The sequence below is a fragment of the Dreissena polymorpha genome, chromosome 3, assembly GCF_020536995.1.
Source record: "Dreissena polymorpha isolate Duluth1 chromosome 3, UMN_Dpol_1.0, whole genome shotgun sequence".
Lineage (NCBI taxonomy): Eukaryota > Metazoa > Mollusca > Bivalvia > Myida > Dreissenidae > Dreissena > Dreissena polymorpha.
In genome coordinates this window covers 22,641,820-22,653,469 of record NC_068357.1, presented here as the reverse complement: position 1 = coordinate 22,653,469, position 11,650 = coordinate 22,641,820, and the positions used below count along the sequence as shown (strand labels likewise).

The window sequence follows — 11,650 nt, the reverse complement described above, 5'->3', positions numbered from 1 at the left end:
TTTCTCGCAGGATACAAACTTGAGCGTGTCTCTATAAACAGGAGGCGTTCGGTACAATAGCGCTAAAATAAATGTGTTTCTATTAAAACTCAAGTAATTAGTCTGGTTTATTTTCTATTCGATATGATTTAAGGTAAGACTATTCTGAGATGTTTGTTAATATGACACATGACATATGTAAAGCACAGTAATGAAAAAAGACAGTCAAATAATTTCAAAAAACCAACACCAAAACAGACTACATGAATAAAGCGAGTGTAAACAGTAATACGCACGTATGGTAAATATACCAAGTTTAAAAGTAAAGCACAATTCAAACCTTAATATTATTGAACAAAAGGTAAGATAACAAATGTATTTATAGTATTTATAGATACAATATGATTTGAAAAAGTGAAACAGTTTGCTTAAATGAATGAAATAAGAGATAAATATGCATGCAGTATTGTCCCGGTTGGTTCTTTTAATCGCTCAAACCAGAAATCTGAATTTAGGCAGTGATGTCGTGCATACTTGTTATAACACAAAATAACAAAAACGATTTTCAAATGCAAAATCCCGTGCACCACCTTCTTTTAACAGGCGTGAAAGTACTTTTCTGCTAAGAAATGTTTAATATTTAACAGGGGCAACTGGTCTTACGCACGTTCGCACGTAAATTTATAAATAAAACAACGCAAATCAACCAATACAAACCATCGCGTTAATGGGATACGGCGTACCCGTTTTCTGTATTAAACAAGTATCTGTAATATTGTTCTATGTAAACAATAATTTTAGTTAAATGGATTGTTAAATACCCTTTACAATTCATCAAAGCCGTTCTACGTCTATTTACGGGACTACATGCTCCCGAACCTCCCTAGCCATGGTGCGAACAATCAAAATAGGCCCAGGCTCGCCCCTGCTAGAATGAATCAATTAAACACAGGAATAATAAAGCTCATGAAATTCAGGATGTTACTAAGCCGGTTGACAATTTTGATGGAATATATAAAGGATAAGACATAAACAAGATTTTATGCATCTCATACATTATTAAGTTCTCCATAAGACGCTTAGTGCATACAGGCCCCTGCTACTTTTCCTCATCCTCTACTTTCTTATTCCCGACCATACGGGTCAGACAGAGCGCCAGGAGGGCCCCTAGCAACCCCGTGAAGAGGGACAGGAAGTTCAGCCCCCAGCCGATATACAGGTGCTTGAGCTCGAATCCTAGGTCGTCCTTGACCTTTGTGGCATACAAGGCCGCACTGGTTGCGTTCAAGGCCATTGAATGAAATAAAATAACATTTTAAGAATCATTTATACTCAATTTCAATTATGACAGGTCTGACAACAGTGCAAAAGCACATTGTGTGTACAGGAAAGTATGTTTGGTGAACAAAGTTATAACAAAAATTTAAGGTTAAAACCGTTCTTACCGGATATGAACGAGTGGACGGCGCCAACAATGTATGCAGTTTTATTGCTCTCCAGGACTGCTGCACCGGAAGCTAGGATAGCGATGCCGATGATTCCGCAGGCTACAATTAGGATCCAACGAATCGCCAGGATCACCGTGGTAGCTATGTGGAGGAGAATAATATACAAGACTAAGTGGAACCCTGTTAGCTGTGTGGGGATGTAACGTACGACTATATGAAAAGTTTGAGTCAGGGACCTAGCTTTCTAAACGCCGCAGCCTAAACTTGTCCAGCAACAGACTTTTTTAAATCACAAAATTTCAATCGCCCAGTATGTTTAGAATTGCCAAAGAATGGGTGTAAGTGATACATGAAAAAACACGGCCTAAAATAGTACACTATTTATACAGTGAGTAAACTGAATTTGCTCGTCAGCTCACACAACCATCGTAATGATATGAGTCGTGTTCTGAGAAAACTGGACTTAATGCATGTGCGTAAAGTGTCGTCCCAGATTAGCCTGTGCATTCCGCACAGGCTAATCAGGGACGACACTTTCCGCTTTAATGGTATTTTTCGTTTAAAGGAAGTCCTTTTTTACCAAAAATCTAGTTTACGCTGAAAGTGTCGTCCCTGATTAGCCTGTGCGGACTGCGCAGGCTAATCTGGGACGACACTTTATGCACATGCATTATGCCCAGTTTTCACAGAACAAGACACATATATCGAATCAGATAAAGGTAGATTGAGGGTTCGACTGAACATAACTGACGGAAAGCCATAGAGACCAAAACTACCATCGCTAGGGAGCCTTATTCATGACTACAAATGCATAGTAGAAGAATTGGTAGAAGTACTAGTAGCAGCAGCAATAAAATTATATGAAGAATGAAAAGTAGAAGAAGTAGAGGTTGTTAAGCAGGTTGTAATATTATCATCAAAATAATTCGCAACACCATCAGTAATTTCCATCATCAATATCATCATCATAATAATCATTATCATCATCATCATCATTGTATTCATCATTATAATTGTCATAAACAACCATAACAACAACACTTACAGCTAAACACACTTTGTGTATGTATCCTGCATTCTTTATGCTCGAAAGAAATCGAGATGAGACGATCAAGAGCCATTATTAATATCATACTGTGATCTCAACCATAATCATTATTGCCTTCCACTATTATTATTGCAGTCATTACAGCAGTTCTGTTGTCATCATACTTATTGATGTCTTCCTCATTACTGTGAACATTACAACCACCACGAGTATCAGAGCCTCGTTCTGGGAAAACTGGGCTTAATGTATGTCCTCACAGGCTGATCAGGGACGACACTTTCCGATAATAGTGAATTTTTTGTTTAAGGGAAGTGTCTTTTAAACGAAACATGCGCTAAGACGGAAATTGTCGCACATGATGAGCAGACTGCATAGACTAATATGGGACGACATTGACATTTAACGCACATGCAGTTAGGTCACCTTGCCCAGATCGAGGTCAATACTGTTTTTTCATCTACCTATTTAATTCCACCGTAAGATTCAAAACACCGCCCAGCCTACCTTCGTTATCCTCGCAGAACGAGTTCGAGCTGGACACGTATTCAAGGTCGGTGCACTTCTTCCACAGTCCCTCTCGTATTGTGGTCTCCACCGTGTTGGATCCGTCCACCCCCGAGCTCGTAGTGGGAGAGCCCTTGTACCAGTAGGGTAGCCCAAGCGCCGTGATGTTCGTGATGAGCGCAATAATCTTCAAGGCAACGCACAACCTTCCCAGACAGTGGCTTACACAACTCATGTTGAAAACGATTTCGAAATATCAAATTTTTAGATATGCGAGTTTAAGTTGAAATAAAAACTTGTCTTAGATATATATCATTTGTGAGACGTTTTTCATATTCCTGACGTCTCTCTCACCTTTTCTTTTCTTCGTGGGTGATATATTAAGTTGTTGTTCTACTTTATTCAGAAAATGCACGCTATAGTAAGCTTACCATATAGTATACGCCTCGCATATTAGTGTATATAGTAACACGATATACTTCTATTAATATCCACATTCAATCGCTTCCTATAATTGTTTTATGAGTTTATCCCGCTTTATTTTCCACAATCTAAACTTTCGTTTTATTGTTGATACGCTGCCACAACATCAGGTGATTTTAACAACCGTGGCACTATGTTTGACATACAGCGAGTTTAAATAGTATTGTTAATAGTTATCGATCAGTGGCTTAAAATAAATTCGGTTAAAATTGTTGTAAAGGAATTAGTCTAGTTATTGGGTAAACTTTATAATGAACTGTGGTATGCGCAGTATGGAAACGTATATGGTACACCCTGATACTGTGATGATGTCAACATTCTTTGACGGCATGATATGAAAAAGGTGCCATGTCGTCAAAAATAACTCATCATGTCGACTAAAACAACGATGGCAAGTCATTTTCAAAAGAGCATGACGCCTAAAATTATGATGATTTGTCGACATAAGATATGTTGCCAAGACGTAAACAATCCGCATGTTGGAATAAGAGCGTACATTTCTGACAATATTTTATCCTTTAGCCGTTTTGTAAATTTAACTATTTCTGTGTTGTTTACTGTATGACGGCATATATCTTGATGACTTGCAAGTAACAAAATGTTGACATGGCGATATAACTGAAGGAGTCGATATATTTTATGTGGACAAATAGTGTTGTTTAAAAATTATGGAATCGTATATGGTACCCAAATAATTTGGTTATGCCGAATTAGTTTATATCGACTTACTGTGAAATAACATGGTATGTCTTCATAGTTTTGGGTTTCAAAATCTGTGTTAGGGTTTCAAAAAATGCTCATAACTTCTATGTCGCTTCAGATGTAACCTTCATAGTTGGTAAGCATGTGTAAATGGACAAGACCTTACCATACGCACATAATGTTTGACCCCTTTTACCTTGACCTTGAACTTAGGGTCCGCGTTTAGGATTCAAAATCAGCGTTCAGGTTTCGAAAAATGCTCATATGCTCTATCAAAGCATTTTTTCGGGGGCATATGTCATCCTATGGAAACAGCTCTTCTTCATTCAACTTTAACCATTTCTATAACTCTCAAAACTTTTAAATGAAAGTACAAAACACTGTTATTCATGTCAATGTAATCATTTTGATTCGATGAGTTATTACCCATAATGTTTGTATGTCTGCACTCAGCAGTCACTAATTGAATTTGTATAAAAAATATAGAAGTACCAAGATGCGCGTACGGTCACATATGTATATATGGTAATGCATACGTACGTACGTACGTACTAATTGAATTTGTATTAAAATATAGAAGTATACATACATACGCACGCACGCACGCACGCACGCCCGCGCGCACGCACGCACGCACGCACGCACACACACACACACACACACACACACACACATACATACTATTGATCCTTTCAATGCCTATGTCAACACATTGGCTGCCCAGTGTTTAGCTCACATAAGCACTTAAGTGCTCATGGTAATATTTGATCGACCTGTGTCCGTCGTGAAACTATGCCTTGTGAACACTAGAGACCGCATTTCTTGTCCGATCTTCATGAATCTTTTTCAGGGCATTTATTCAAATCATACCTCAACCGAGTTCTAAACTGGTCATGTGGGGTCGGAAACAAGGTCACTTGGTCAAAAAAATAAAGACCTTGTGAATACTCTAGAAGTCACTTTTACTTTGCTAAAATGTTTGTGTAAATGATATGTCGCTTCTTGAGTTGGAAAATGGTTCTGGTATGTTGAAAAACATGGCCGCCAGGGGGGCGGGGCAGTTTTCCGGACATGGCTATAAAGTTACATTGTTATGCACATTTTTCCCTATCATGAAACTTGGTCAGAATTTGGTTTTATTGATTTCATGGACGAGTTCGAAAATTGTCGAGATCGGTGGGAAAAATGGCTTTTAGGGGGTGGGGCAGTTTTCTCTATATGTATAGTTTGTTTGAAACTGGTTCTGGCTGTCAAAAAACATGGCCACCGTGAGGTCATTTTCCATATATTTTATGTAGTAAAAGAAGCTTGTGAACACCCTTAAAGACACTTTTTTGCAAATCATTATGAAACTGTTTTTCTTTTTTTTCCAGTGTGTATATGTATACATACTGTCATGCCCTATATTGTTTATGAAAACATGTGTTTATGTACATGTACATAGTTCATTTTTACCGTTTATGTTTTGCATCTAAATGACTATGTCACTGTTATTTAATGCTTTTATTGGATGCTGTGTGGAAGTTAGAGCTGATAACAGCCGATGCCTACCTTTTGCGCTTCTTTATTATTTGTAATATCCTTTTTAAAAGTCTCATTTTATTAGTGTCTGTTAATGTGGCAGCCATTTTTGCATAAACAGGAAGTTGATTTCCTGATGCTGACATAAGTGCACTCTGGGTAGTTTACAGTGACTACAGTATTTTGACAGACTAGTCATACGATATCATTTGTTAGATACTCGTATTCCTTCTTAAAAATTGTTTAAAAAGGTAATAGTTGTCTTTATAAATGATTTATTTATTTAATTGATATGTATTTGACTTCTGTTTCATAGTAATATTGTCAGAAATATCGTTTTAATATCAGTGACATTTACCGTGTCAGGAACGCTCAAATTCTATTGTGCACTCTTGCGCGCTTTGCTGCGCGTTGTTTGTGCGATTTTTGTGCACAATTCATATGTGCGCTTTTACGTTATTATTGCACAACGTTATGTGTGCGCTTTTGGAGAGTATAAAAGGCACTGAAAATTCTCATTCAAAGACTCTGAACTTTGTTTTCCTAGGTGTGAGACCTATTTTATTTTTCTTATATAAGCATTTAAAATACAGTTTTCAATAAGACTTAGCTATTAAAATTAAGGCTGAATTTTATAAATACTTAAAAATTGCATTTGTCATCTTTTTAGAACATTATAAAATAGAAAGTGCAAATACTTAACATGACACATGTACGTGTATATTGCTGTATTATAATGTAAATGTCTGAAAATTAATCTGTCTGTTAAGAAATATATATATTGAAAGTTGTTATTTATTTATTCGTTATGAATGAATAAAATTTAGAAAGGTTATAACTCTTGAGTTTGTATATTTTTTTGACAATTTTAAAACAACTGAATAGGCAAAATGTTATTCTTAGTTTACTGTTTATCAGAGTCCATTTTAGTTCCATGTTAAACTTGAACAAAAGCTTCAAGTTTGGAAAAGTTAAAGAAATTGAAGTAAAATCACAGCTACCGCTCGGCTCGTGACAATACGTTGCAACGCTTTATAATTTTAAGGTTTTCAAATCGTCAAAAGATATATATAATGGCTATATTGGACTATGGTAAATGTTCAGTAATACTATTACCTCACAAATATCATAACTAAAACGAAATTTGCGAATCTGAAACAACTTTTTTCAATTTTATCAATTTACCAAACCGTGAAAAGATCCCTTTAATGATGCACATATTTTTTAGTGTGTATAGATAATCAATGCTGTATAAATGATGTAAACATTGTAATAACAGATGAAAATTCAATAATCCTCGCGTTTAATATCTATGTCTGTGATAAAATGGTATTAGAAAGTTCCCATTCTCTATCAAAGGATTCTTAATTGTTTTTTGTAATTGAAAATTTTCTCAAGTTATCATATTCATATTTGAGGTATTTCTTGGCTCCTGCTATGCTTGGAATGATGTTTTTGTTTAACACTTGTATTAGAATAGCTTTAAAAATAAAAATTACATTATTTATGGTACTAGCAGACTTCGTTAAATATCCAAAAGAAAAATTGTCTTATCAATAAATGGAAAAGATTATCCGGGTAGCATTTCGTCAATAATTGTTTTAGATATCTGACATTCCCAGAATAAATGTTCTAAAGTTTCATCACTTTGTTTGCATAAAGAACGTAATGGATCATTAGTAATTTTCATTTTATTTAAGAGACTATTTGTTCCAAGTATTCTGTGAGTTATTCTATATTTGAACCACTGCACTTTTACGTCATTGGTTATTAAAATGGTAGCTAAAATATGCAATTCCATTCTTTTTTATTACCTCTGGCATTAAGTTAAGTACACCATTTTGCTTTTTCTGATGGTTGTTCATTATTTTTATTTATAATGATGAATAGTCTTTTTGCTCCAGATTCTTTTTTCAGTAAAAGTTGTAATAAAGGGGGCAAAAAGGGTTTTATAATTTGTTGGGTGGGACAAGATACATTTTTCTTTCAAAAACTCATCTATTGCTTTTTTACCCCTGTTTAATGAATGGAATTTTTGGGCAAATTATACATTCTATTTATTTCATCTTAAGGAATAAAGGTTCCATTTTTAAATATATCCCCTATACAATGAATTCCAGCATCAAACCATGACCTAAAGAAAATACTTTTATTTCCTATTAATATGTTTGGATTGTAGAAAAGTGGATAATATAGAAACTCTTCTGTGTTTAAATCCAATTTATTACAATAAAGTGAGAAGCTTTTTAAAGCATCTACACAAAAAGGATTTCAAATTCTATTAGCTGTATTTAAAGCGTAATGATAACTGCAATTAAAGAGTTTATACTTATCAAAATACAGTTTGTGATGTCTATCCAATTTCCACTAAAGGATTGAAGTTTTTGTAGCCAGCGAAGTTTCAATGCTGGAATAAATGCATCCAAAATGATCATTTTTAAACCTCCTTCATTATGTTCTTTTACTATTTTTGTGAACTTTATTTTACTATGCCCATCCCAAATAAAACTGAGAATAGAAGATTTTATTGAATTTAATATGGTAATTGGTGGGTTGGGCAATGATGACACAATAACTGTTTTTATAATCACTATTTTGCTAATGTGTTAAAATTCTTCTTTTCCAATTTTTCAGAATGTTTTCCATTTTAACAATTTTTTCATCGTAATTTAATTGTTAACATTTTTGACGGGTCTACATGGAAATGTATTCCAAGCATTTTAAAGCTTTGTTTTATCCAATTTAGTTTCCATTTGGTTTTTATGGTATATGAACTAAATTTGTTCTTGCCAATCCATACAACATTTGTTTTATCAAAATTAACATTAAGGCCTGAAATATATGCAAAATTATGTATAACAGTAAGTGTCTCATTAGGGATTGTTCGGTACCGTCTTATAAAATAGTAGTATCATCAGCAAACAGGGACAATTTATGTTCAGTTCCCAAAATGGTTATACCTTTTATATTATTGTTATTTCTCAATGCAAGTGACAAAACTTCGGCACAGAGGATAAAAATGTAACATGAGATGAGATCTCCTTGCCTGCAGCCCCTTTCAATAGGGAAAAAGTTAGATAAGTATGTGTGTGTGTGTGTGTCTTTGTGTGTGTGTGTCTTTGTGTGTGTGTGTGTCTGTGTGTGTGTGTGTGTGTGTGTGTGTGGTGTGGTGTGTGTGTGTGTGTGTGTGTGTGTGTGTGTGTGTGTGTGGTGTGTGTGTGTGTGTGTGTGTGTGTGGTGTGTGTGTGGTGTGTGTGTGTGTGTGTGGTGTGTGTGTGTGTGTGTGTGTGTGTGTGTGTGTGTGTGTGTGTGTGTGTGTGTGTGTGTGTGTGTGTGTTGTGTGTGTGTGTGTGTGTGTGTGTGTGTGTGTGTGTGTGTGTGTGTGTGTGTGTGTGTTGTGTGTGTGTGTGTGTGTGTGTGTGTGTGTGTGTGTGTGTGTGTGTGTGTGTGTGTGTGTGTGTGTGTGTGTGTGTGTGTGTGTGTGTGTGTGTGCGCGCGCGTGTGTTGTGTGTGTGTGTGCGCACGCGTGCGTGCATCTGTGCACGTGCGTTGGTGTGTGAGTTCGCGTGCGTATGTGTAAAGTGTGTGTTTGTAAAATGTTTACAGCTTATGTGTTTCGAGTCGTTAGTACTCGATTTACACTGTAACCAAAAAAAGGGGACTGTGTCATATAACAATAGCAACAACAAGAAAAACAACACCATGGCACCTGTCGACTTAACGAAGCTCAATACTACTCGGTCCATACAAATATGCATACATGAACAAACGACTTATGTTTTACAATTATAATATTGTGCAATGGCATATTATGGGTAATTGTTTTATCACGCTATATTCCCCATTAGTATATCTAGGCCTCTAAATGAGCAAATATAAAAACATATATTACTACTACTTGCACGTGTGCGTGTGGATGGGTGTGTAAGTGTGTGTGTGTGTGTGCGCGCGCGTAAGCGTGTGTGTGTGTGTGTTTGTACATGCGTGCGTACGTTGCGTGTGTGAACTTACACCGTATGAGATTGGGTCTTATAACAATAGACATAGATTAGGATCGATTATATAAGTATGATATGCTTAAAAAAGTGCGTATCCTTATCGAATTAGAGAGAGAAAAAAAGTACTTAAATTAGGAGATTACAAACAATAAAAAACCAAGAGAACAACAGGATCAAAAAACACACAACACAGATATTAGGGTGGTCTAGTTAAAATGTCATGATTAAACTGGTACACGTATTACAAGTACGTGAATATAGACTGTTAATGATATGATATAGCAAAAAAAAAACACCGTCAGTTCTAACCCTATGTTACCGGCGTCGATTTGTGCTAGCTGAAACCCTGCTGGCGTACGATAGTGAAGCTACCGCCTTCGGCCATGGTTTGTTGAGCCACGTCGGAAAATGTTCGTAATCGATTATCTCAGAGCGCTCTTTACCTCTAAAGCGTGCATACAGCTTCCCATCGAACGACCACGCTCGCTCCACCGTCTCGGGGTCCTTATGCCTAACGGACGCTAGAACTTCAGCGTTCAATTTTGTCAGGTCTTCATTCAAGAAAATACCGGAACCTTTGAGTAGCTTTGCATTTCGCATAACATCCGATTTTGTTTGGCGCCGTATGAACCTGACGATGACCGGTCGGATCTTCTCTCGGTGATGTTTCCCTATCCTATGCGCTATGTCTATATCCTCCTTTTCAACGCGCCGACCAAGCTTGGAACTTAAAAGGGACGACACTTGTTAAGTCAACGCTATTGAGGACTGAAATTCTTCGTCTTCTTGTAGACCCGTAATTCGCAAATTGTTTCTACGGCTATACTGCTCGTGCTCATTTAAAATTTCTGCAGTACGCTTTTCTGAGTCATTCAGCTTTGTTTTCAGGTCTTGTAGCTCTTTGTCTTTGCTGTGTATTTGACAATGTAACGATTCAATTTCCTTTGTCTGGTCGAATATGTTGCATTCAATGATTTCCAACCTTTTGACGACTGAGCTCAAAAATTTATCTTTGACTTAATCAAACGTTTCCTTAATTATGGTACGAATAATGGAGGTGTCATCTTTCGTAAGGACTGTAGACAACTTGGAACTAATCTCTTCGAGCCGCGATTCTATTGAGCGAATTGATAAACTTCCATAGATTGTTGCTTGAAACTTTTCTGTTCAATTTTTTTCTTTTTCTAGTCTTTCTTGGACTTCTGCCCATTTAAACTTTCGAATATAGACGAGTCTAATGAGCTATTGTCTGTTAACTCGCTCGCAGTAGATGAATGCTGGCGTTTGTTCATGATTTCACAACTAACACGGGATTAACGGGACAGTATTCACAATTAACCCTTAAACACTCTTGTTCACTTAAGCTACTGTCACGGTGAACTATTAACATGTTTACTGATGCGTCACGGAGGCGCCAGACAATGACAATGACAATCACAATGACCTTATGCGTGTATACACATATAATGTCAATATCCAGAGTCTTTCTCACACCCCACCCGTCAATAGAAACATACAAAAGCTTGAGGAAAGGCCTTTTAAAAGTCACAAACCTCGTTTTATTTTTTTACATGTCACATCCTGGTCAATAAACTTCACATCACTCACAAATGTTATTTGTGTGCCTCACGCGCGTTTTTTTTAGTTTTTAGAATTACATTTTAAATTGATGCTCACTCAAAACCGGAAGCGGATTGTCTTCATTATGAAACTTAGTCAGAAAATTGGTATTATTGTTTTTTTCAGACAAGTTCGAAATTGGTACTGATAGGTGGGGCAAAAATGGCCGCCATGGGGTGGAGCAGTTTTCTCTTTTCGTTTATAATGTAAACATGTAAAAACTCTAGAAGTTGCATTTTTATCCCAATCTTCATGAACTTTGGTCAAAGCGTATGTTTCCTTGATACTTTTGTTTTGTAAAATGGTTCTTGTTAATCAGTATTAAAAACCAGGTCGGGTAATTTTCT

The 11,650-nt window shown here is 36.3% G+C and overlaps 1 protein-coding gene across 1 annotated transcript; it reads right to left on the bottom strand.

Moving 5' to 3' along the window:
* Positions 1–94: 94 nt before the first annotated feature.
* LOC127873183 (uncharacterized) lies at positions 95–3,726 on the bottom strand. The gene is made up of 3 exons (XM_052416908.1): positions 2,980–3,726; positions 1,425–1,568; positions 95–1,272 (listed from the first exon to the last, which is right to left on the bottom strand). Exons 1-3 carry the CDS (start codon positions 3,212–3,214, stop codon positions 1,079–1,081), a joined length of 573 nt encoding a protein of 190 aa, XP_052272868.1. The 5' UTR covers positions 3,215–3,726; the 3' UTR covers positions 95–1,078.
* Between the last annotated feature and the right edge of the window lie 7,924 nt (positions 3,727–11,650).

Excerpts from the sequence above, each read along its gene's own strand:
- LOC127873183 (XM_052416908.1), bottom strand. The coding sequence starts at position 3,214 with ATGAGTTGTGTAAGCCACTGTCTGGGAAGGTTGTGCGTTGCCTTGAAG. Across the intron at positions 1,569-2,979 it reads GTTCTGCGAGGATAACGAAG|CTACCACGGTGATCCTGGCG; the intron begins GTAGGCTGGGCG and ends TCCTCCACATAG. Across the intron at positions 1,273-1,424 it reads CGTCCACTCGTTCATATCCG|TGGCCTTGAACGCAACCAGT; the intron begins GTAAGAACGGTT and ends TATTTCATTCAA.